Source organism: Hippopotamus amphibius, chromosome 3 (assembly GCF_030028045.1).
Source record: "Hippopotamus amphibius kiboko isolate mHipAmp2 chromosome 3, mHipAmp2.hap2, whole genome shotgun sequence".
In the NCBI taxonomy this organism is placed as follows: Eukaryota; Metazoa; Chordata; class Mammalia; order Artiodactyla; family Hippopotamidae; genus Hippopotamus; species Hippopotamus amphibius.
The window spans coordinates 138,443,662-138,471,257 of record NC_080188.1 but is presented as its reverse complement, the minus strand read 5'-3'; the positions used below and the strand labels follow the sequence as shown (position 1 = coordinate 138,471,257).

General features: G+C 35.7%; 1 protein-coding gene across 4 annotated transcripts in view; it reads right to left on the bottom strand.

The window, feature by feature from the left end:
- The window catches only part of POU2F1 (POU class 2 homeobox 1), a 162,791-nt gene that overhangs the window by 34,209 nt on the left and 100,986 nt on the right, over positions 1–27,596 (bottom strand). For 2 of the 4 annotated variants that reach the window (XM_057727333.1, XM_057727334.1), the window contains exons 3-8: positions 10,577–10,677; positions 7,636–7,689; positions 5,639–5,758; positions 3,524–3,712; positions 1,953–2,079; positions 731–825 (exon numbers count right to left, since the gene is read on the bottom strand). In XM_057727333.1, coding sequence (XP_057583316.1) covers positions 731–825; positions 1,953–2,079; positions 3,524–3,712; positions 5,639–5,758; positions 7,636–7,689; positions 10,577–10,677 — 686 coding nt within the window. Of the gene's footprint in view, positions 1–730; positions 826–1,952; positions 2,080–3,523; positions 3,713–5,638; positions 5,759–7,635; positions 7,690–10,576; positions 10,678–16,112; positions 16,134–27,596 lie in introns of those variants that run through there. The other 2 variants (XM_057727336.1, XM_057727335.1) reach the window with 2 other exon arrangements.

The window sequence follows — 27,596 nt, the reverse complement described above, 5'->3', positions numbered from 1 at the left end:
TTTTTATCATAAACAGTTGTTGAAGTACTGATTCAAATCTAGTAATTTGTTAGTATTAAGTGATAACTTCCATGATTATGGACAAAGAGAATCAGAGATGGAAGGGGAATTCGAGATCAGCTAGTTCAATCACCTAATTTACAGATGAGGAAAGGGAGGTGCAGAGAGGTGAAATGACATGCTCAAAGTCAAAGCTAGGAAAGAAACAGAACTAGATCTAAAGCTTAAACCTCTAGATGCCCAGACCTGTGCTTTTTCTATAGCTAAACTCTGGTAAAAATTAGCTAAAGCAACATCTGCAAGTTGAGATGGAACAAAACACAGAGACAAGGGCTTCTTTGCAGTTTCTGAGAAAGAGCAAAGGACAGTGATGGGTTTTAACTCAGGCTCTAGGTGTCTAGCTCAAGTGGTAATCTCTACTGCCAAATACCTGGGGGGAGGGGAGGGAGGGTGGTTAAACAGCCAGAAATCATTACTCATTTGGTGCTAACATAGTTATTCTTTACTAAAATATAAGAAAATAGGGACTCCTTGAAGATTTTCAAAGACTACATCAATTTGGTAGCATTGCTTTATCAAGCCGATAAGCCTAGCTTTGAAATTTTGGTGAGTTTTGGAGAACTATTTCAATTATTTTTATTACGGGGCTGTGGTTTTAAGTTAAACAAAGCCCCAAAGTGTCTCAAGACAACAGGATAAAAGAAAGCAACCTTCATTTGAGCAAACTGACCTGGGAGGTGAGGGTGATGCTTGGCTGCGACTGTAGGAGGTTGGCTTGGCTTTGCTGAGGTAGTTGCGTTAAAAGATTTTGCGCTTGCAGGAGACCTGTAAAACACAAACATGTTACGTCAAACATTAAAGATTACCTTGAATATATGGCAAAAGAAAAAATAAGAAAGTGAAGTGAAAATTCCCAACTAATCTCCTGATAGTCTTACTGGTCTTAAAATTCAATGTCTTTTTTGCCTAAAATTCAGTCTTGTTAAAGTACAATTTGGGCAAGAAGATATGAAACAAACTAAAACTGGTATATGTCTTTAGTGTAACCTGAATAACCTCTCTGATTGGCCAATTCTTTATTTTAGCAAGCAATGGATGAAAGTAAAGTATTCTAAATAGAAGCAGCTTGAAATTCCAAAAAAAAAAAAAAAAAAGCTCAACTTCTTAACCCAGAAACCATTAGAAACCTCTAGTATATGCTGGACCAGAGAACTGCCTAGCTCATGAAAGGGGCAGGCTATCCTATCTGTTAAAAGTGGAACAGGTATTTATACAACAAAAGATTTTGGAATGAATAATCATGAAGAAAAATGGCTAAAAAACAGAAATAATGAGGAATCAGTAGAGATGCACTAATGTTCCTTGGGTTGAAGCCTTAATACTCTGATATTGTCTATACTGATTCCATTAACCAACCCTACAAACATGACTGAACTTTATACAGAAGTAACACAACAGTATTTAGCACTGAAAGGCCTTGAAGATGTTTTTTATAACTCACAAAATCTGCACAATTTCTAACCTGACACCCTCTCCTTCTTAAACTTTAAAAGAAAACAAATGATTGTTAGAAGCATATACTTTAAATGCTCAGGCCATTATTTGAATACATTCCCATGAAGAACTATCAAAACACTAGAAGCAATTTATCCAATGTATGCGCAGCATTGTTGAAGGATTTAATTTAGACTTTTGGCTAAACTCATGGTCCTCCTTACTGATTAAACAGATGAAAGGCAGTGAAGGATGACCTTCAATAATTAGGTATGCATGACCAAAAAAAATAATTTTCCTCAACATGAATATTGAGCTTAAAGTTAAATAAAATTTAATACAAACAATTGTTCTAATGGACAGCTTCTGGGCCAAACTGACAATAGTCAGCATGTGTGTCACATAAGTGCACAGGCTTGGTATACCACTAATAAGCTATAAGGAGATGAGACGCTCACCCTGCTGGCCCTGGGGCGTCTGTGAGATGATAAACTGCGCTGGTTGCAGGTTGGTTGTCGGATGCACCAACACAAACTGTTGCAGGTTGAGATTCTGCTGTTGAAGTTGTTGCAGTTGTTGCAGATCCTAAAAAATTAGGATTAAAACATGGACTGGAGACTCTGAAATAAAAGCCTGCTTAATCTTAAGGTTCCCAGATGATAAGTTTTGTCACCCAAATAAAGAAGAGTCAATATTTGACATTCTTACAAACTTCCAACAAGGATGTGCTCTGGGTGTGCTCACAAAGCGTGTGAAAAAATCTGGAGTCTCTACAAGGACCTGCTATTTCTGTGGGCATGCATTGTGTCATGATTTATGCTAAATCTATTTTTCAATAGTTATTTAAAACTCCCTTAGAACAACGCTTATGGTTGTGTTTTTAACATGTAGAGACCAATATGAGTTTTAAAAATCAAGTGAGAAAAGAATATGTTGAGTTTTTAAGTGTTTGAGTTTTCTCTTTTTAAGCGAAAATTGAGAGTGCTATCTCTGAACTTGCATTAATAAATTAAAAGATCTATAATGATTCATGAAATTTGGCACCAGCCTGAGAAATCAGTGTAAAAATTTAAAAAAAGAAGCTATCCAATAAAAATCTGATCTATAACATATTAAACTTGCTTATATTGGCCTAGTATTTTATAATTTTCAATGCGCTTTCATGTATATTATCTTAGAATAATGTCAACACAGAGGCTCACAGCTTAGGCACTAAAAACATCTATTTGGTGATGAAAAAAATGGCCAAAATAAAAGCATCTCGATAAAGATTGTATATAATAGTCATAAAGATTAGCCTGACATCTGTTCTGTACACTTATAGTTAGTTGGTTCTTTTTTAATGTTTAGTCAAACCCTAGCTACAATTTAAGTCTGTTGCTGAGGCTTCTCTCCGGGGACAATGATCTGCACTAGACTCATAATAACTCTTCATACATCTCACTGATATGACTACTTATACTTTTTTCCTCTCCTTGAGATAAAGGATTTCATTTACCTTTCCTCCTTGGTAGAAGTGTTTATGCCACTTAAATAATTTTTTATCATCTCTGGATATTTTGCCCTAAAATGTGAAAATTAAAGCCAAACAACACTCTAATGCAGTTCTGCACAGAGCTAATCACTCTGTAGCAGAGAGATGACACGCAGTTTCTCTCACACATGGCTGGCAACATTCACTGCAGAGTACATGAAAGAACTCATGCCTGCTGTAATTAGCTAATTAAAATAAATACAGTAATCCCCTGCTTCAGAAATATGCCAGCTAATTATTCAAGAATTGTCACTTAATATAAACAGTCAGTTATTCAAATAATCAGTTATGTTTATAATATCAACTCAAATAAGCAAACAAATGTATTATTTCTAGTTCAGTGGTAAAGAAGGCTACACCACTTACCTCACAGATTTAGAGCTTCTCAGGCCTTTAAGGGCCCACGCTAACAATCAGAAAGTCAGCTTAATACCAAAGAAAACCTGCCACTTTCTTCCTCCCTTCCTGCCCCAGCTGTAAGAGTTACTCACTCACCTGTGCGATCTGTATGGGCTGAGACAGGGGGATCTGCGTCATGGGCGTGGCGGCGGAGGCTGAGATGGTGGCCCCAGCAGCACTGTGCTGTTGGCTGGCGGAATGCTGCTGCACTGCGGCAGCCAGCAGCTGTGCCTGTGCCTGTGCCTGCTGTAGTAATAACTGTTGCTGGGCTGGCGTCAAAGTCAGCTAAACAAAATCAGGACACACAGTCGGAAAGGGTTGAAGGAGATGGGCCCCTAATGCAAGCCCACTGCTTTGAAATAAGTAACTCAAGTGGTGTTAAACCTTAGCTACCGAACTTCACATGGCTAGCATGAGGCTAAAATGTTCATCAGCGATCAAGCTACCATTACTAGCAGACCATTTAAATTAAAATGGTGGTTCTCACTCTGGGCTTAATCATTCAAAAGCTTGTCCAAGGCCCTAGGGTTCAGGCAAAAAAGTAATTAACTAGTAAGCAAGAAAAAAAAGAATCAATGCTGACAGGATATGAAAAGAAATTTACACCCAACAGAACAGCAAGTGATTAGTCAGATGAATGAGGAACAAGGACGCTGGATCTGACCAGGAAAGAACTGATAAGGCCCAGCTGCTTCCCATTAGCATGAATCCCTGCCATATTCCATCATTCTCATTATGTCCTAAGATATGACTAAAGAATATGAAGTCCATTTGTTTCTTTTCCAAGTCTCCCTGCAGCCTCCTCCCCAACAGTCTTTTCTGTTGTTGAAAACATTGGGTCTCTGCAACTTTACATCCTCTTTCCGACACATTATCTCTGTGAAACAGGTGGTGACAGGCGCTTTCTTTACATGCAAATGAATCCTAATGCCCAAGTTTAATAGATGCTCCAGCCATGTGAACCTGGAATCCCAAGTGTCTCTTACTATTGTAAACACTAGTCGCTCAAAATGAAACACAAACAAGAAAACAGGAAATGTATTTGAAGATTTAAACTTGCTCTCATAATGCAACTTATTTCAAACACACAAAGTGATAAGTATGTTCTACCTTCTTTTTGGTAACATGTTCTGATCAAACTAAGAAGGAATATTCTGAAGTGCATGTACCGTCACTTATTGGTATAATTCTCTTTCAAAAAGGGTCGAATACAGTTTGTGCATCAGAAACATAAGAATCACAATCAAATCATTCAAAAACCCAATACCTTTCAAGATATATATGTTTATAAATATTTTATATAATATGTAAGCATATATTAACCTCTACTGATGGGATTTTGTAAACAAGTTTGCAACAATTCTTAAAAGAGCCATTCACTGCCAAAAGATACTTAATTGAAATGAAGGAAATAAAAAATTTTGTGGGTTGATGTGATGTGAACTGAATAACAAATAACTCTTCCTTACTATTCCTCTCGACCCCCCACAAAAGATAACTTAATAGACAAATTTTCAACATTGGAAAAATATTTTTAATGGTGTCTCAGAGCAAACACACCTGAAAAGTTAGAAGCTTAATATATCCACATAGGCCAATTTACTACCAATAAAAATAGATGACATTTATTGAATGCTAAGCACTGTTCTGTGAGTTTTATGTATGTTACTACTCAATCTTTAAAACAATAAATACTGTTAGATAAGTATTATTAACATCTCCATTTAACTGAAGGAAAACTGAGGCACAGAGAGATGAAGTAAGCAGCCAATACAGTAAACCGCAGAGCTAGGGTATGAGATCAGAGGTTTCATCTTAGAACACTATATGGTAACTTAAAATGTTTTTCTTTTATAGGTACTAATCCATTCTTTAACTTCTACTCTGCAATGATGTTATAACTTCAAGCTGACAACTACAATTTCATCACTATAACTGTCTCAACCATGGGATCGTGACCCCACTGCATGATGAAGCAACAGCTGAAACCTCAATTTTAAAAAGTCCTTAGTTTACCCAGAGCATATCTGCAATAGTAAGATAGTTCCTTTCTCAGAGCTGCTTACAGCGTAGAAAGTTCCTTTAAAGACATAATAGTGACAGGTACAGCCATGTTACTGTCTGCTACAGCCAACAGTTCTAATCAGATATTGGCCAATGGCAGTTCTGACACAGAGAAAGTTTGTTACAAATCTCTCAGTGAAAACTTACCCCGGTTATCTGTCCTCCAGCCAGCATAAGCTGGGGCTGGGGGATGGCTGCCTGCACTGAAGGCTGCTGGGAAGGCTGGCTTGGCTGCTGTGAATCCCCCGATTCTTCATTAGATTTTGACTGAGGTGGGGGGGGGGGAGGGGGGAAAGATTTTAAATAGTTGATTTTAACAAATGTACTCATAATTCCATATTGTAAGAATTATTTACAACATAGACTTATCTAATCATGAGGTTTCTGATTTCACTCTTTTCCTGTCTTATAAATCTTTGTAACTTTACGTATTAAGTTTTCAGACTTTTTGTTCCAATACCAGCAAAGCTGCAATTATAATTTTTAAGAAGAAAAAATAATTTGGTCCTCCACAAGTCAACAGAATTTTTCACAAACCCAAATCCTCAACTCTGGAAATAAGAGTAAGGGAAGAATACATTTTCAACCTACATTTACATTAGAAAGACCCTCCATCCCAACATTTTGACATGTCTTTGGTGGCTGGTCTAAAACTTCCTTATATACCATCTCAGAAATTGATTACTTGACCCACAGAACCTTTTATCTAATATTTTAAAGAACTGTAAATTTAGCATCCCTCATCAAGTAACACACAATCTTACAAGAAAAATGCTGCAGTCAAGAGGGAAAGAGAACATGCCCCTGAAAGGGGCACTGAGAGAAAATTTTATGGTAATTAAAACTGGTTATGCAGAGCATTAAAATTCTGCATAGATTTGCATATTTCCCACCACCTGTTTTGGGGACTGCAGCAAAGCTAATTAACATAAAGGCTCTGATTAATTCTGCCAGTCATTGAGAGATAATTACAGTGCAAGACTGTAAACATTCCACACTGGAGATACAGCCTGTTTGCCAACATCTCTCTAAGGGATGAAAGTTTACCATGGCAACCAAGGCAATTTTCCGCCTCCTCTCCCTCAGAAAGGAAGGTCACATTATCTCCTTTTCTTTTTTCTTCTTGTCTCCATGTGTTACTAGGTCCATATTCCACTCGGTTTCATGGAATGTTCAACCTAAGGTCTTTAGTCATTAGCAACACTGAAATCAACCGTCCAGAATACTGTTTTTCCCTCTTGACTGTTAGTTACCTAAACACTATAATGAAAGGAAGCAGCAGGCTGACTGAAATATTACGGAGTAATGCATCATACTTGGAACTTTGCATGCTTTGCTATATGGTTCATAAAAACAAAGCACCCAGATTTCAATTTTGTCTTCAAAATTTTGACTGTATGAAGCTCATTAATGTTTATAAATAGGTTTAATTGCAATCCTCAAAGTCATAACATTTTAGAGCAGAGAGGAACCCTGGCAATCTTCTAAACTTCCCCACTTAAATACATGCAGTTGCCCCCTAGTATCGACAGAGGATTAGTCCCAGGACCCCCCACGGACACCAAAATCTGTGGATGCTCAAGTCCCTCACAGTCAGCCCTCAGTATCAGCATATGCGGAACCCGGGGATAGGGAGGGCCAACTGTAGAAGAAAAATTGAGCCCCAGGAGGTTAAGTGACTTGCCAAAGTTCCACCTGCTAGTGGCAGAATGAGAATTCAAACCTAGAACCTCTATCTCTCATTTCAGAGCTCTTTCCTATACTATAAAGTTTCCCTACAATATGAAAAATGATACATAAAAAGACATTTGGAAACAAAAGGACATTTAAGGTATTCTTTGGCTTTGTGTTTAGGTATGTGTTATGGCTGCACAACTTAGAAACATTTTTACTGAACTTACATATAAAACTTTAAAAGTAGACTTTTCGTGCTCACCTCTGGACACTCACAGTGGAATAATATAAAATGGATTTTCATTAATGGCAATGATTATCATTATTTAAATCTTTATGAAATTTACTAAGGAAAAAAATAATACTAAGTATTTTCATTATAAAATTATTGTATATTCATTACAGAAAACGAGAAAAATATGGTAAAAATGAATAGAAAGATTGATCTATAAACCCATGTCCCAGCTTACCTGTACATTTAAAGACTGAGCAGCAGCCTGTAAACTTGTTCCAGCGAGCTGGACCTATAAGTAAAGTAATCGGGAAAGTTCTAGTCTAATACTGTTGACATCCATCATTAGAGGCTGTCATCAACAAGCCTCTCCAAATGTATGTTTTATTGACTTAGAACCAAGTATACAAAGAGTTTACCTTATGGAGTCAAAACTTTATGGAAAAGCCTACAGTACCTCCACCTTTCACCAGAAAATGCTGTTAAAATTTCTTTTCTGAAGATATTTTCCCACACTAAATTAGCATCAGCAAGCATGCAACCCTTGTATTAGACATTCCTTACATAACATTGTTTGTACTCGTAGGATACTTAGTTTCTAAAAACTTAACTCATCTTCCACATTGTGTTAAAGAACACATAAGAACAGGCTACTTATATATTTTTATCCTTAAATAATCAGAATTATCTACTAATTTCAAAACTTCCATGTATGTACAAGTAAAAATCTTATACACATACACACCTACATAGTCAAGTCCTTAAAATATTGTTCATCATAACTCAAAAATCCTGGCTGAAATAATCTGTCCTATAAACCACACATGAAAGTCTGTCAGAATAGTTAATACTCACATTTCATACAGTCAGAAAGTTCAAACCACGGTTATATTAAAATAAGGATCCTGCGGCACCCAAGATAATAATAATTGACTCAGGCAAGTGTCATTAATGGATGCTCTAACTAATGGTGAAATTTGAGGAATAATAGGATATTTACATATTCTCACCTATTTCTCCAGATGAAGAGCTTTTGTTTGAAAATTGTTCTACTGTCATAATCACAAAGGGTAAAATAGTGGCAAAATCAGGAAGACAAGTGATCACAGTTAAAAGTCACCAGTAATGATACAGGTTCTTTTTACTGTGATGTACTTAGAACACAGCATTATTTATAGTGTATTTCTCCTCAAAGTATGTAACCTGATCCAATTGTGATGAAACATCAGACAAATCCAAAGTGAGCAACACTGTATAAAATAACTGGATGGTTATGTAAACTAGGATAGAATAAATGGAAACTTAACCTAGAATGGCAGCAGTGGGAATTAAAAGTAGGAAAGATGAAAGGTATTTCAAAGTACTACATAGGATCCTGGCAACTGACTGCCTATAGATGAAGAAAAAAAAGTCATGGATTACTCCAGGGTTCAAATTTGGAAGACTGGGAAAATGGTAGTGTCATTAACATGAAGATAAGAGTTCCATTTTGGATTTATCACATAGCATCAAGATTTCCTGAACTATATAAAGTGTTGGTATGGAGATCAGTATAGAGTTCAGAGCTAAAATTAACTGAGTGCTGCGATCTTTAAACTGAAAGTTCTGTGAGGTGAAATAAGACTCCCCTGCCCTCCCCCCCCCCCCCCCCAAAAAAAAAACCCTCAAAAGAGCTAGGTACAAAGGTACCAAGCCTTTGTATCTGGCTTTGTACAGAGCCAGGTACAAAGATTTAAAGGAGATAAAGTTTCTTTGTGATTTTATTTAAATCATGATGTTTCTGGGTCAAAGTTTGTTGAGGAATAAGATATTTACAAGTCTTAAAAGCATCTCCTCATTATTTACTAATTATGAGGAAGAAAGTTACCTTTACCGTAGACAAATCTGAGACACTACCTTAATCAAATGATCAAATTCAGTATCACAATAACGGGACAAGTTGATATACACACAAAATGTATGTGTACAAACACATACACCCACAGATAAAGCATATATGGTAGTAGCAAAGCAACAATTAGTGATGCCAGATGAAAAGCTTTTGGTTGAAAATTATTCTACTGTTATAACTTTTCTGTAGATTTGAAAGTTTTCAAAATAGAAAATTGAAAAAAAAATGAGAGCATCCCTTTACAACTCCACTTAGCTTGCTCCCAACAACCTTTAAAACTTGGCTCAAAAATCATCCTCTCTATGATAAATGTCTTAGACTATACAGGATAAGCTAATCATTCCTTCCTTTGTATTCCAATATTTTACCATTCATTCATTCATTCATTTGTTCAACAACTAATTATTGAACATCTATTATTTTATGTCCATATGTGCTTTTCATTGAACCTCCACCACTAACACCATCAGGCACTACCATCACTAGTCACTACCACCTACATTGCTGACCAACACAATTTGAACACTAAATTGGTTCTAGGATTCATCTGAGACAAAGACCACCAAGTTGTAAAAGTATTGCTGTTATACATAACTGTGGATATAAATCAAGGGGTTGAGACACTCTAATAATCTATCTCCCAAATGTTTTCATTGTTTTATTTACTTTCCATTTTCAACCAGCTCCTATATCCCAAAACTCTTGGGGAGTCAATGCATGCTTTTATATTCTCTTTTCCTCTATCTTAAAGCTTAAAATGTGGATGAATAAAATCCACAGCCTGTTTTAGACTTAGGAGAAATTCATGTAACACAAGGGTAATGAAGTTGAACTCCAAACCAGGCAGTTCACAGTCAAGAAAAGGCTCTGAGTAGACTAAATCAAAATGGTTTGAAACTGTTTTAAAGAAGGGATATGAGCTGTGAGCTCGGAGCCTTACAGAGCAGGTCTCAGGCACTGGGGGCTACATCATTTTGGATAACTTTGCAATTTACTACCTTCAGTGAGCCACCACAGACCACACTCACACACAGTAACCCAGTTGTTATAAATACACTCTGTTCATAACAAGGAACTCTTTTTTACACACAGCTGTGGGGTTAAGAGCTATGCAGTCAGCTAAGCTATAGGATCCCACACTAACCATTCAGAATGACATGCTTAGATGCTGATAGCACCAGGCTTTAATCAACTTAAAAAGTCCCACATTCTGAAATAACTTCCCCAGGCCCTAGCATTCCATGCCTCCATTTTTTACTCTCACATGTGCTTTAGCAGAACATTCTACCTGATGGAGATGTCCAAGGAAAGCCTGGGCCTGGGCTGTTGAGATTGCTCCTCCAACGGGCACAGGCTGCTTCTGAAAGTCCAGACCATTGGTTTGTGTGCCTAGAAAGCAAGCAAAGTAATATAACTATTAAAAACACAAAAGCCAAAATAAGCCCCAGACTTTTCTTAAACAGGGGCATTTATTAAGCACCTATTTTGTATAAGCATTTTTCTAAGTACCTCCAAGGAGGAGAAGGGATTCAAAAGAACGGGGAAATACAGTAAGATGATTTCTCTTCTAACGGTAGGACTGCAGGACAAGTACATGAACACAGATAAAGCTTAAGACACAAACAAAAATGTAAATAATGTATGACAGTAATTAGATCATGCTCGTTCAGAAGTGAAAGCAGTGACTGGAGCAAGTGGGGTCAGAACAACTAAGGTGGCCTGAAGAAGAGTTTATCAGCATTACAGCGCTGTCAAGACTGGTAGAGACAGAGGGGTACCAAGGCTCTCTTCTAGTCTCTCCCTTCTCAATACTTGGCTTGGACAGAAGAAATTCACAGGTGACTTTGCCAAGACTAAGATGAATTTACTTTTAACTTAAAATGCTTTAATAAATGATAATCTGACAGTAAAAGGAATTATTTACAAGATAAACAAAATGGTTTTACTAATACCTTCAATCCCAAAGTATAGAATGCTGCATACATCTAATCAGCAAGGGCTCTGGTATCATCATAATTTTCCAAATGTTACGCCAGTGCGTTTAACCACATATGCTGCAATCTAATGTTAGAATAGGACTAATTTATGGAAAGACATACCACCCTAATACCCATATATATTTTCCAAGGGATATAATACATTGTTTCAAATTGCTTATATCCAGCTATTACTTAGAAATAACAAGAATACTTTGTACTGAATAAAATATAACAGATTATGGGAAACTGCAAGAATCATTGAGTCATGTGAACATGGTACTGAGCTTCCATTTCCTATCATGGGAACACCTCATCTTCTCGTCCTCACCCTTCTGTGTGTGCACACAGAGCAGACCAAGTTAGAAACTTCAGGCAGTATTTCTAAAATGGTGCTAACGTCTGCCTTTATATAGCCTAGCTAACTGCTAGCAAATGTATCACTTTAATAGAATAATTAGGTAGATCACATGACTCACAAGAGCTATTTAAGGTTTCTTTGAGATAATTATTAAGAAAAGTGTACATATATTTCACTTCCTTGAAAATCTCACACTGATTGCTCTGGTGGTTTTTCCTAAAGTTTCTCATAGATAGGAAATACAGAACTAGTTAGACATACACAGCTAATGAAATTAACATGCTTGTGTCAAGTAGTGAGAAACTAGTATGAAATAAAATTTAAGGTAACTAGGGTCACTTCCACAAGCCACATACAGAAGTTTCACTATTTTAAAGTTGCCCATTTTGTCATTAGCTGCTGTCTCTATCTTGATGCAGGAAATCATTACTTATGTCAAGATTTTAAGATTGTGCACCATTAGAGAAACATGCTCAAGAAACATTAAATAAATCAACAGGCTAAAAGAAGATAAGATTTTGAAAAAGAGACAAGCACTTAGAGATTAACACATCACCAACTGAAGAAGGCTTCCAGAACCACATATTTCATTTACTCTCATGGAGACCATAAAAATTCCACACACTGCTTCCATTTCCAAGTTCTCATAAAAATGATAACAAGCTTCTTGTAAATCACAAAGAACTATAACAAGACTGAATGATTTCTGGTATCCCTGATATGACGCCTACTCCAGTGTCCTACAGGTAGCACAATTTAAGTGCCCCAGCTCTGCCTCTCGGGTGTGGGGAGGGGTGGCATAAAGGTATGGTATCCAAAGCATGGTATAGTGGAAAAAAATTCTTAGACAATAACTTAGATAAACAGAGGTCTAAGATGCAAAGGCAGGTACTTTTTAAAAAATTAAGGTGCTGAGGTTCCACTGGGAGGTGAGGGGTAGAAGAAAGTAGATATTACATAGAAATCATTCTTGTAAAACAAAAACACATAATTTGGGCTAAGGAAAGGAAAGGGGAACAGATACACACACACATACACATGCACACCCTAATCAGACTTGAGTATGTAGACAGTATGGAGAATCAGGGATGCGAAGAGCCAAAACCAAATGCGTGCCTGAGAAGACAGCAACATCCAAAGGAGCAACCAAGGAAATTAAAAGGTTGGGGGAGAAGGCTGAATTACATAAGAAGATTAACATAAGATATAGTATAGAGTTTGAGAAACCCTAATAAAACATCTACGAAAAGTGATCCAGAGGAATTTGGAAATGACAGAAGCCAGAGCTGAAGAATTTATAAGGTTGTCACTAGAACAGTATTACTGAGGGAAACTTCAGAGATCTTGTAAACAACACCTCCTTATCTTATTGGTGAAGAAACAGAGATTAAGGCATCTTACACGAATTGCTCAAGATGACATAGCTAGTTAGTGGAAGAGCTAAGACAAGGCATGTGTCCCTGTTTCTGCCTAAATTCACTCACGGAGAAGTGGTAGCTGAAATTAAAAATGTTTATTAAGTAAGAATGGATATATGTATAGATCTTCCTTAATTAAATGATGGGGTTACATCCTGATAAATCCTTCCTAAATTGAAAATATCATAAGTCAAAAATGCATTTAATACACCTAACCTACAGAATATCACAGCTTAGCCTGGCCCACCTTAAATATGCTCAGAACACTTATAATAGCCTACAGTTGGGTAAAATCATCTAACACAAAACTTGTTTTATAATCAAATGTTGATTATCTCATGTAACTTATTGAACAACGTACTGAAAGTGAAAAGCAGAATGGCTGCATAGGTGCAGAATGGTTGTAAGTCTATGGGTTGTTTCCCCTCCTAGTCATGTGGCTGACTGGGGGCGGTGGCTGCTGCTGCTCAGCATCACAAGAGAGGCCCACACGGCCCATCACCAGCCCAGGAAGAGATCAAGATTTGAAGTATGGTTTCTACTGAGTGCATACTGTTTTTGCACCATCATAAAGTTGAGAAATCCTAAGTTCAAACCATCGTAGGCTGGGGACTGCATATAGAGGAAAGAAGGTTGAAGATAAGAGGGCACCTACATTACGAGATGTAAAGACAAAGAGTCAGAGGAAGCAGTTACGAAAAGTAGGAAAAACCCCCTCAAGACCAGTGTGCTTCAGGAACCAGAAAAGAAAGCTGCAGGGATGGGGTCGTTTAGTACTAGGATCAAATGGTACAGAAAAGATAAGGATTAAGTACTGAGAAAGAAGAAATTAATATAAAGAGAACAGAAGAAAGGCATTAATAAAGGTAAGACCAAAAATCAATGAAACGGGGAAAAGCACGTAACAGAAACATCACCTTGGTTCTTTCAAAAGAATCATATAACTTACAAACTTCTGGTAAGATAAAATAAGAAAATAAAGGAGAAGGAGCAAATGATTTAATGATAACAGAAAGGGCACAATCAAAAAAATGTCACAGAAACTAAAAAAGAAGATATTGTGAACCAATAAAATTAAAACTTAGAAACAGATAAATCTATAGCAACTATAATTTATCAAGATTGATTCAAGAAGGGAAAAAAAAAAAAAAAAGCCAAACAGTCCCACAGCATTTGAAGAAATTGAATTAGTAGATAAAAATCTTCCCAAAAAGAAAATGAAAAGCCTAGACAATTTTACTCTGCTTGCTTCCAAAATTTCAAGGAAAAAATAATTCCAATCCTATACAACTTTTCCAGAGTGGGGTTAAAAAAAAAAGGAAATACCTCCTAACTCATTTTATGAGGCCAGCATAATACCTAATACCAAAACCTGACAAAAACAAGTATGGAAAAAAACAAACAAACAAAAAAACAAGCCATTTTTACTCATAATATATATGGAAGTATCCTAAATAATAATAACAAAAATAATCTAGTGAGATAAAATATTGTGACTGAGATGGATTTATTCCAGGAATGCAAGGTTGGTTTGGGGCCAAAAAAAATTTCAAATAATATGATTCACTACATTCACTGAAGGGGAAGCTTCTCTAACCTGACAAAGAGTAACATTAAATGTTCTTCCTTTAAGATTAAGAACAAGATAAGGGTGCTAGCTATTGGAAGGATCAGCCAGCAAAATAAGGCAAGAAAACAGATGGGCTGGGAAAAAGAAATAAAACTTTCTTCTTAGATAATTTGATTATGAATATAAAATACCCTGAGGAATATAACACTATTATTAGGATAAGAGAGTTTAATAAAGTTGCAGCACACAAAATCTATCTAAAAATTGCCTTTTTTATCCGCCAAATGAAAAAAATTTAAACAATTTTATTTATAACACTTTGAAAACATAAAGTCCTGGGAATAAGTCTCTCAAGCTACAGCAAAGTCCTATAAGTGGAAAATTATAAAACTTTATTTTAAAATAATAAAGAAGAGATAAATAAATGTTCATTTATTGAAAGACAACATTGCAAAGATATCAGTTCTTTCCAGATTCTTCTAAGGATTCAAAGCAATTTCATATTCAAATCTCAACAAGTTATTCTCTTTCTTTTAAAATTCAAATGAAAAGGCAAAGAGTCAACAGGTTCTTTAAAACAACCAAAGTAGAGGGACCTGCACTATCAAGATATCAAGACTCATCATAAGGCAATAATAATTAGGACAGTGTGATATTAGTGCAGGGATAAACAAATAGACCAGAATAGAGAGTCTGGAAACAAAGCCACACATATCTCTGGACACTTGAAATATGACAGAGGTGGTACTGCAGCTCAGTGAGGAAAGGATGTAGTTTTCAATAAATGGATAACTAGGTATCAATTTGGAGAAAAAAATGAAATTACTATAGATCACACCGTACCAAAAAAATAAAAAAATAAAAAGAACATTTCAGGAGGATTAAAGACCTATATGTGAAGTGCAAAACTATTACATTTTTAGAAGACAACATAAGAGAATATCATTATAACCTTGGGAAAGGGAAGGATTTCTTTATCGTGACCTCAAAATTGAAGACATAAATTTAAAATTACAAGCTTTGTTCATCAAAGGACTATGTAAAATTAATGAAAAGGAGAAAATGCAATACATACCTACAATAAAAGATTAGTATTCAGAACACACAAAGAACTCCTGTGAATCAATTAAAAAAAAAAACCAACAAAAATAAAACAGGCAAAAGAAATGAACAGGAATTTCACAAAAGAGGAAACATAAATGGGCCTCAAATACAAGAAAGGAAACTAAGGAAATACAATAAAATCCCAATGAGATAGCTTTTTACACCTATTAGATTGGCTAAAATTACAAAGTTGGTTAATAGCAAGTTTTGGTGAGACTGTGAAATTCTCGCCTGTTGTTGGTAGCAGTATAAATCAGTACTAACAGTTTGGAAAATTGGCTGTGGCTGGGAGTACTGAGTAACACTGGAACAAGTTCAGCAATTACACTATTAAGTACATACTCAAGTGACTTTTTCACACATATGCATCAAGAGATAAGTACAAAATTACTTACAGCAGTCATGTTTGTAATAGCAAAAGCCTAAAAAAATGAAAATGTCCATCAGTAATAGAATGGATAGAAAAATTGTGATACATTCATATAATGGGATTATATACCCAGTGAAAATGAATTACAGATATAGGTACCAACCTGGATGAATCCCCAAAACATAATGTTGAGGAAAAGAAACCAGTCATAGAATATATATAGTGTGATTCAACTTACAAAATGGAAACAGGTATATCTAAGTAATGTATTACTTTAGGATAATAAGTACATAGATGAAAAAAATGGAAAGAAAAGCAATGTGACCATTAACACTAAATTCAGGATGATGGTTACCTCTGTGGTAGAAGCACATGATCAGAGTGGACCTATAGTGGCCTTCTGGGACATGGTAACTATTTTGTGGCCAGAGTGGTAGACACATGTGTGCTTAAACCATACATACATGTTTATGTATAGGTTGTTTACAATTACTGCTTTTATGTTGAAACAGTAAAAGAAAAACATCAACCATGACCAAAAAGTTGCAGTAAAGTTTTGGGGACACAGCCAGATAGCAAGAAGCAAAGAAAAAAGCAGGTGGTAATGGAGCTCATTTATTGCAGTAAGTCTGGCAGTGGTGGGAGAGAGAGAGGATGGTAGTTCAAAAGTGTAGATAGGGTGAAAGGAATGCTTTATAGGCTGATGAAACCTGAGTCTACTGAAAGATTGAGAGGAAAGATTCTACAGGAAGGGATACACTGAAGATGTTAAGAACACGAGGGGGTTAAAAGATGAGGCAGGAACCTGGAGGATATGAGAAGAGACAGAATTAAGAGTAAAGTGTAGAGGATTATAATAATGGAGAAGAGGAGGATATTTCTGTCCTTTTTTTTTTTTTGGCCACGCCACACGTCTTGTGGGATCTTAGTTCCCCAACCAGGGGTTGAACCTGGGCCCCTGGCAGCGGAAGCGCGGAATCCTAACTACTGGACTGCCAGGGAACTCCCGATATTTCTTTCTTAGATACAAAAGAAAAGCAGAAGGTGATGAAAACAGGAGAAATGTAAAGTGATGAGGAAGGAGGTGGTGGGGCTCAAATAAGCTTTTCTTAGTAATCAGAAGGTAGTCATTGTCAGAAAACAAAAACAGCAAAACAGAAATAAGACCGGAAAGTTCTGGACAAGAGAAAAGATTGGGATTATGCAATGAGGAATGTGACAGAGAATCATTAGAAGTGAATCCAAGGACACCAGTTATAGTGAAGGCCCAGCTGAGAGACAGCTGAAATTTACGTGGAGTTCAAGAATTGGCAAAGTCCTCATCTCCCAGGAAGTTCTGTTTCTTTCTTCACAGTCACCAGTCAAGGATCAAATATGCAAAGGTTTCCTCTCTTAAACAGTTCATACTTCCCACATTTGCAAGGTTTGAGGCTTTTCAACTCCTTTCAGTGCCCAGATCATATGCTACCTTCCTTTACATTTCCCACCTCTCAAACCCAAAAGCAATAATCTATGACTTCTATTTACTACTGCAACACATTTGATACTTCAATATTTTGTAGGAAGGAGGAAAGAGGTAAAATTGAGCTACAACAGACACAAACATACTGTGCTAAGTGAAAGAAACCAGACTCAAAGGGTACATCTATAGATTCCATTTACATGACATTTTAGAAAAGGCAAAACTGAAAGAGACCATCAAAAGGAATGAATAAACCTCTCTGATTTACAAATGAGAAAAATAAAAAATATACAGAACCACTTCCACTGAAATAATTAAGTTGGATAGTAATTGAACCCACACTGAAATTTAGACCTCCTTGCCTCTCTTCCCATTGCTCTTTCTACTATACCATCCTACAACCAAGGAGTCCAACTCAACACTTGAATGGCAAAGAATAGTAACTAAGCGACTAACCAGTCATTGCACCAAGGTCAGGCTCATAAAGAGACAGCAGATGATGAGGTATAAGAATTCTGAAACTTTGTTTTCTTTTCTACCTCACAGCTTGTTACTCCAGCTATTTTACTTTACAGTAAAATTTTTTTAATGGATCAAATCAAATTTTAAAGTTCATGAGAAATAATACCATATTGAATGAAGACAACTTTTAGCAAAATATGTCTCCAAGACACATCACACACATCAAATGTTAACAGTAGATACACGAATCTAAATTTTTCAAATTTGCTATCATGAGTATTACAATTAGTGGTAACAAATTTTTGCTCAATTTCATTTTTCCTAAAATAAGCTTCCTTTCAATTTATCCTTCAATGTTGTCTCCAAAGCAACATGTCTAATGTGATCTGTCTCTTAAAAAAGACTGACTTCTGCTTTTTAAAATTCTATCCAGGAGTGCCTTTATTTTTTTTTTTTTGGCAGAGGGAGGATAGTCTTCTCATTATCCTAATCCTGTTGTCATTTCTCCATAAATGAGAATGGTATCTATGCCCTCTGAAATTTTATTTTTAAAATGTATAAATAGGGGAAGAAACACAACATACTAGGGAAGAAAGGACAAAGAAAGGAAGAGAGGAATGAGGAGGAAGGAGGTTAAGGTGATACCCTCACAACAGGATTAAAAGGCAGATCCTCTCCACCATCTTTTTTTATCACTGACAGTCTAAGTTATTCAACATCCAGCCTAGAATCTGTTTTCTTTAGGAGGATTTTAAGGGTCAACCTAACTATAAATTATAAACGATCTTTCCCATACTATAACTCCTAAACAAAGTAGTTGTTTTTTTTAAACTGTATACAGCTTTTATTTGCTTAGTAAACCAGGCCTGCACAGTACAATAGTGTACTTACCTAAAGATAATATTAAACTATCACAAAGTATAAAATTGAGTCCCTTTTTTAAACTGAAGTATAGTTGATTTGCAATATTGTGTTAGTTTTGGATGTACAGCATAAAGATTTGGCGTTTTTACACATTATATTCCACTACAGGTTATTAGGTATAATTCCTTCCTTGAGCTATACAGTAAATCCTTGTTGCTTATCTATTTTATGTATAGTAGTTTGTATATATGAATCCCATACATATTGAGTCCTTAATGCTTAAAGCAATTTTAAAAATATGTTCCTTTCCTTTATTTTTATTTTTTAAATTAATTTTTATTGGAGTATAGCTGATTTACAATGTTGTGTTAGTTTCTGCTGTACAGCAAAGTGAATCAGTTATCCATATACATATATCCACTCTTTTTTAGATTCTATTTCCATATAGGTCATTATAGAGCACAGCCTAGTTTTTCAGTAAGGATATTTAATCCTTATATATTTTCCAAATAGATAAACACTTTGAGGCCTCAAAATGAAAACTTACAGTAATATTACATTTTAATTATCTCTTCAGGATCTAGTTATATCTAAACGAAATCATGATACTTTAAAAAGGAAAAAAAAAATCTCTTTTTTCTAATGTCAGTGACCTCAGATTTTTTTTTTGCTAAATGCATGGGTTTGTGAGGTAGAACACAAATAAGAATAAAGTACTGTCACTGCCCTCAAGTAAAGCAAGGCAGAATATGGTATCTGCTTTAAGAAAGGTGCAAAGTGCTTTGAGAATTCCAGTGTGGCTAAGAGGGAGAAAGGAGATTTTAAAGGGGGTCCAGGGTTACAGAGTGAGGCATGAACCATCAAGGTGAGGAAACTGAAAATCAAATGGTTCAGATGCAAACATACTTCATTACTACCCATTGTTCATCTCATTATTACAAGACATTCTGACCATAATACAGAGGGAAAAGCACAAAGACACTGTTGGCGAAAAGAAAAAAGAGAAAAAAAAAAGGGAGGATTCAGTTTCTAACATTATTTCCTGAGGAAAAATGAATGCAGAGTTGTTACTTTAAAAGTATATTATTCAACCCATTAGTAGGCTCTAACATTAAAAAAAAAAAAAGGAAAATAACAAGTGTAACAAGGATGTGGAGAAACTGGAAACCTTGTGCACTGATTGTGGAAATATAAAACAGTTCAGCTGCTGTGGAAGAGTCTGGTGGGTCTTCAAAAGGTAAACATAGAATTATTATATGACCCATCAATTCCACTGTAGGTATATACCCCAAAGAATTGAAAGCAGGTACTCAAATAAATCCCTGGACATGAATGTTCATAGCAGCACTATTCATAATAACCAAAAAGTGGAAACAACCTAAATGTCCATGAACAGATGACTGCATAAACAAATCATGGTATATCCATACAATGGAATATTATTCAGCCACAAAAAGGAATGATGTATTGATACATGCTACAATATGGATGAACTTGGAAAACATGCTAAGTGAAGGAAGGCAGACACAGAAAGTCACACACTGTATGATTCCATTTATAAGAAATCTCCAGAAGAGGTAAATCCACACAGACAGAACACAGATTGATGGCTGCCAGGGGCCTGGGGGGAGGGGAAAATGGAGAACTAGTACTTAATGGTTTCCTTTTGGGGTAATGAAAACATTTTAGAACTAGATAGAGGTGGTGGTTGCAACAACATTGTGAATTACTGAATGTCACAGAATTGTTCACTTTTAATGGTTAATTTTATATTATATGTATTTCACCTCTATTAAACAAAACCAAAAATGAATCTGCGGCTGCAGGACAAATCTGACGGTACAAATCTTACTGCCCTATCAGTTCCCCTGCCTATAGCAGCCAGCCTCACCTGTCTAATCAGCCACTTATACTCCACTACAGGCCAAGTAAAAAGAGAGTTACCACCTCTAGTGGAACTGTGTATGAAAATAAGAATAAATTTCTTGAATGAGAGATTCTGGAACATGGGGTTTATAAAAGCTATTTTTTCAGCACTAGGCAGCTATATTTTGGATAATACCTACTATATTTTAATCTGTAATGAAAATCATATTACATGTTACTACTTCAATTAAACCTATACAATAAAGAAAAAAATACATTTTTCATATTTTTGTCAGTAAATTTAAGGCAGTCAATGTGAAACTTAACAATAGTTAAATTTCATAATAATCAAAAGAGAAAAGTTTGATTTTTTAAATGTGAAATAAAAACAAACAAAAAAAACCAGTTAAATTTCAGATGTCCTACAGGAAATAAGGACAATATCTGTGCCTGTCACTACATTACCTTGATAAGTAGCACAAATTCCAAATGAAGTTCACAGTAAGTCAGGCAACCATTGGGCATAATTAACACAAATAGCAGCTGAAAGATCTTCAAGGAGAACTTAGCTTCTACTAGTGTGTGTGTGCACGCGTTTTTTAACAAGTGAGCCACAATAAAATGGGAGGAATCTGGGATAATGGAAATCCAGAAAGAGCATTATTTAACAGCTATAGAAAAAGTCTATGTTACTACAAAACAAGATGCATAATCAGAACTGATGCTATAGATCATCCATGGGATGGATGATTATTACATATCTGTCAAAACTTTCCACTGCTGTTGTATATGCTTCATCCCCTAAGAAATGGTATATGTTTTACTTTTTCTGGTTTTTATGTATATGACTGCACATCAGTAATGCACCATAAGATTCCTATAAATGGTTGATATTTGTTGAATTAAGTCTATCAGGATGAAAGGTTCTATTTAAACAGAATTTTATTAGCTCCATTCTTAAATGTAGAAAAATGACTAGTGACCTACCAGCTATTGAGATCAAGTCTTCTTCAAATAACTCAAACATGTCACATAACAGGAATACTCTAGGGACCCAGAAAAACAAATAGAAAGTCCTTATTCTAAAATTCTAATATCATAGCAACAATTTTGTTTACAAAAATGTAGCAAACATTTGCTCTTTCTCCTGCCTTATATCTCTTGCCTTATATACTCCATCTTTCTCCTGCCTTATAATCTAGTCAAACGCTCCTTATTCATCTTTACCTTTAAAATGTGAGCCAGGTAAATGGTGGCAGTTTCCTGCCTTCTTTGGAAACACAAAAAGTCCCTGAAAAGCTGCAGTAAAGCTCATTATCCTGACTTTATCTGATGTCAGGGTTCCTAGCTTGAATTATAACCCTCTGCTACCAATCCTTCTTATATTGTTTATTTATCTGGATGAACTACCTATTCCCAGACTTCTTTAATTACATTCCATTCCCTGGTTTCATTTTCCCAATATCACAAGGCCATCCCTAACTGCCTATGTTCCTAACCCTATTTAGAGTACTTTCTTACCTTCCCTTCTACCTAAAAACTTATTATCTATATTCATTATCTATAACTTATCTTTAACTCCCTCACCCTCCCATTTCTCTACCTTAAAAAAAAAAGATGGTGGAGGGAGGGGGCTTCTTCTACTCCAAGCTACTTCATTTACCAATGCTTTGAAACCCAACACCTCCCTTCTCCTTAGGAACTTTGATTCCTGAATCATCCATCCTTTCTCTACCACTCCCCTCCTACTGGTTCTTTCCTTAACATATAAACAGACTTGACCTCCTCTCCCATTCTTACCTTCCTTTTATTTAATATAGCACCATCATATTCAGACTCATAATAAATACTAATTATTGAGCACGTACTGAGTTACACATCTACTTGCTTTCAACACCAATTCTATGCAACGGATTATTATTATTTATTTCCATATTACAGCTAAGGAAACTGTGGCACGGAAGGAAATAATGTGCCCAAGGTAATATAATTAGTAAGTGAAAGAACTAGGATCTGAATCCAGATGGTTTGGTTCCAGGGCCTAAGCTCTTAATCACTGTGTTACACATCTTGTCATGGAGCTTCTATTAAAAGACTTGCCTACATTTATCTTTCCCCTGCCTCAACTATTCACTTCTCTATCCACAGCAATTTCTTTCCCTACCACTTACCTAAAACCTTTTAAAAAGTTCCTATTATATAGAACGGATAAACAACAAAGTACCACTGTATAGAACAAGGAACTATATTCAATATCCTGTAATAAACCATAATGGAAAAGAATATGAAAAAGAATATATCTGTCTAACTAAATCACTTTGTTGTACAGCAGGAATTAAAACAACATTGTAAATCAACTATACTTCAATAAGATAAATTTTTTAAAAAAAGTCCCCAGTAACTAACTGTCAAATCCAAAGGTCACATTTTAAGCTTCTTATTTCTCCACCTCTTTGCAAGACTTGATTACACTGAATACTAACTCCATAAACTTTGCTGTCGGGTTAACATCTGACCTCCATGGTTGTTCTTTCTTAGCCTACTTAAGCACTGTCCAAAGGAAATTTATGTGATGATGGAAACGTGTTATATATGTGCTATCTAATATGGTAGCCACTAACCACATGTGGCTACTGAACACTAGAAGAGTGGCTAACACAACCGAATTTTTAATTTAATTTTAATTTAAACAGCCACATGCAGCCTGTAGCCATCCCACTGGACAGTGCAGGGCTACTTCATGGGCTTTTTTCCCTCTGTCTGCCCTTTTTATGTTGTAGAAGAGCTCTGCCCTTGGTCCACTCTCATCGCAGCAGTATCCCCCTGCTAAGTACTTCCACACCTATCTAAATAGCCAGATTTCTTTCCCCAGGAACATATCTCTATCTTCAATTACTCACTTCTTCACCTGCAAGTACCATAAGGCACCCAAAACGCAAAATCTTCAAAACAATGTATCACCTCATTGTCAAGTCTACTCTGGGCTCAGGCAGTCCCTGCTCAGGTAATAGTGCTACACCTATCCCAGTCCAAAGCCAAAGAGAGGTATTCATTTTAGATTACTCCCTTTCTTGCTTGCTTTTTTTCACTCCCTCTCAATCTCCTCTCTTCCTCTTGCAAATGCTCATTAAATCTGACCCCTGGCTTCTACTGCTACTGCTTTAAGCTAGAATGGATATAATCGAAAGAGTAATGGGGTCTAGTTTTTTTGCTTCAAGCGAGATGTAAAGTATAACATGGCTGGAAAAATCTTTTATACTTGTTAGAAAAAAAAGAACACACAAAAGTGACGATAGGAAACTAAACTGTTCTGTAAGGAAGAAGGGAGAAAATTATAGACAATCTCATAATCTGTGCCTAAAGCAGCCTTTTAGAAACAAATCCTCTTATAAATATTCTGAATTCTATTGGTAATGAATAAAAATGAAATGGATACTACCTTTAAAATCTTAATTTTTGTTACTGGGTTATCACTTGGTGAAAAGATCAATTGCTCATTCACTCATTTAACAAAAGTATAATCTTAATTCAAATGTCACTTAGTATTCTCAGAAGCTCAGTAATTATGGCTCTCTGCCCCATATACCAAAATAACAACAACAAAAAATTCCCCACATGCACCAAAGGGCAGGGCCAGGGCAAGTTTCTCATTAGGTAGTGGTCGGAATCTCTTAGAAGCCACGTACTTTAACCGACATCTATCAAACCAAACACTAGAGGAGAGCCATCTTTCCTGTAAGTGTTTGACTTTCTGCTTCTAGACTACCAAGAACAGAGTAATATATGCTCCACCATGCTCCTGAGGCTCTATAAGTGCTCCAGTCAGTTTCAATGACCCGTGGAACTACCCACTATTTAAAACATCATTATGAAGGAAGACCAAGAGAAATTAGTATCAGTGTTGGTATTTCCACCCTGAGGCTTATAAAAGCACTTTGGCCAGTGCAGAATGCAGTCCACATAGTAAAATATGTAATAAACTTAAAATTAAAAAAAATAATAATAGTAATAAGAATGTTAGTAATAACCCCTGGATAAATGTAAGTTCAAAGGAAAATAGCCCCGTGGAGTCTGAAATGTACAATGGGTCTACTTTGTTTTGATAAGAACTTTATCTGAGGCCTGTTCTTCAGTGAATTTCTGAGGCTTCTCCTGAAAATGCTGGTATTTCATCTAGAAATGTTTTCCAAAACTAGCGCTTTTTAAAAACATCAAGATTCTTCAATTACTATGAAAAATGGCACATATATTTACTGGTACCCTGGTATTTCAACATCCTTTGTCCTCATCTTAGAGAAAATGATGTCTGATCATGTTCTCTTAAGAATATAACTTCCTAATATTAGCCATGGGACTAAGTCCCACAGAACAGATACATCATTGGTTGTATTTTTGGAATACCATTTCATAAATGTATATTAGGTTACATTAATAAATTTCTTTAGCTTTTTCAGTTGCCAAAAAGATCTTCATATCATTCTGGGAAAAAAATCATTTGAATGAAAAATCAAAACAAGGTCAGGATAGGGAGCCTTAGCTCTACCATAATTCAGGTTAAAAGAAAGACTTATAGTTAACTGACCACAAACTCAATGAATCAGCAGGTTAAAGCCGAGTCCTCCTAAAACCGAGTCCTTGTCTGGTTACAAGGTGAGTCAGTTGTTTTAAAATAAAACAACTTTTAATATTTCAAAACAGTTAAATATTATCAGAAAAAATAACATTTTAGATTTTAAAAGTTTAATCTGATGTCATTTTTACCTTTACTAACTATAAAAAATTATAATAAGCCAACAGTAAGTTTCAAAAAATAACAATAATAAGCCGATGGTAATGGCAGTAGCTGCACTAAAGTCTGTAATACTAATACTAATTCTGAGGATGACTAAACGATAAAGTATTTAGAAATAACGTGACACAATGGGACAAATCTGGGACAAATCGGAAGGAATTAGAAATCTTCAGTGAAGATTTCTTCCTCCCATTTTAGCTTTTACTGTTCCGTCATCCTAAACATACACTTCCTACTACCATCACATTTAGATCCTACCCAGTTTCAAGGTCCAGTTTAAGCTCTACCTTCCTCAAAGCCTTCCCTGATCCTCCCAGCTAGAAATGATTTCTCCCTACACTGAATTCTCATGGACTCATGTACTACTTCTTACGAATATTCTATTACATTTTCATATGTGTTTTCTCTATAAGATAAATTTCTTGAGAATAAATTTTTTATTCAACTTTAGTGATCCTACTGAGTATACAGTACAGTGTCTTGCACACTGGAGACAAAAGGAACAACATAGCTCAAAGGATAAGAGGATGGCTCTGCTCACTTTTATAGATATGTGTTTACAAATATGTGTGACTTTTGTCAAGGGACTAAACATCTAAGCCCTGATGTATAAAAGGAAAAATATAATGCCTCATATGGTTGTTATAAGGAATAAATGAGACAATCTATACAAGTGCTTAACACATCTAGTAAATACTTAATGAATGACAGCCACTATTATATTAGATTATTACAATTATAATAAATTGTATTTTATAATATATTAGTTTATAATAAATGTCAAATAAATGAAGAAGGCTTAGAATAGGGCAATGACTTCCAGAAGAGCTTTCATTTTTAACAGATGAGGAAAATCATTTTAATCTGTGTTACTGCCAAGGGCAGAATTCAAAAGAGTATAAGATAACAGAGTTGCACAACATCAGAATAGCATACATTAACTGTTCCTTGTCAATGGATGAGTCCAAGCACAGGGTAGATGACCATTTGTCAGGAATACTGATGAAAGAAGTTTGCCCTTTGATTATGAAGTGAGCAAGGCTTTAAAATTTGTCTAACATTTTTTACATTAAATGCTTTGGTTCTTCCTACTGATGTTTACAAAACTTTATACAACTTCTTTACTTTTTCAGCTGTCACCTATAATAAAACTGATCAGATTTAATTTAAGACAAAGTACTGCGGCAGGCAGAATAGCCACTCAAAGATGTCCACATCTTAATCCCAGAAGCTGTGAACAGTTTACCTTACATGGTAAAAAAGATTTTGCAGATCAGGTCAAGTCAAGGGTCTTGAGATGGGCAAATTATCCTTGATTATCTAGGTGGACCCAGTGTAATCACAAAATGGTCTTTGTAAGAGAAAGACAGAGGCAGGAGACTCAGAGAAGATGTGATGATGATGGAAACAGGGGTCACAGAAAGAGAGAGGAAGAAAGACAGACAAAGACACTTTACTCTGGCTTTGAAGATGGAGGAAGAGGCCATAAACCAAAGGATGTAGGTAGCCTACAGAAGGTAGAAAAGGAAATAAATTCTCTCCACAGAGCTTCTAGAAGGAATGCAGCCCTTCCAAACCCTAATTTTAGGACTTCTGACCTCCAGAGCTTTAAGATAATAAATTTGTGTGGTTTTACCCAGCAATTTCACTATTAGTTATACAACCCAAAGAACTGTGCACCAATGTTCACTGCAGCATTAATTCACACTGGCTAAAAGGCGGAAACAACCCAAGTGTCCATAAACAGATGAATGGATAAACAAAACGTGATATAAACATACAATGGAGTATTATTCAGCTACAGACTGCATAACATAAATGAACTTGGAAATATGTCTAGTGAAATAAGTCAGACACAAAAGAACAAATATTGTATGATTCCACTTATGTAAAGTATCTAGAATAGGCAAATTCAGAGACATAAGCTGCAGATCTATTTTCTTTAATTAGAGCCGACCCTCAAGAAGCTTTTTATTTATTTTAATCAATTCCTTAAAGGTAACTATGTCAAAACTCATTCACTTGACTCAAACCCTCAAATTCACTTCATTCAAAATCTTTGA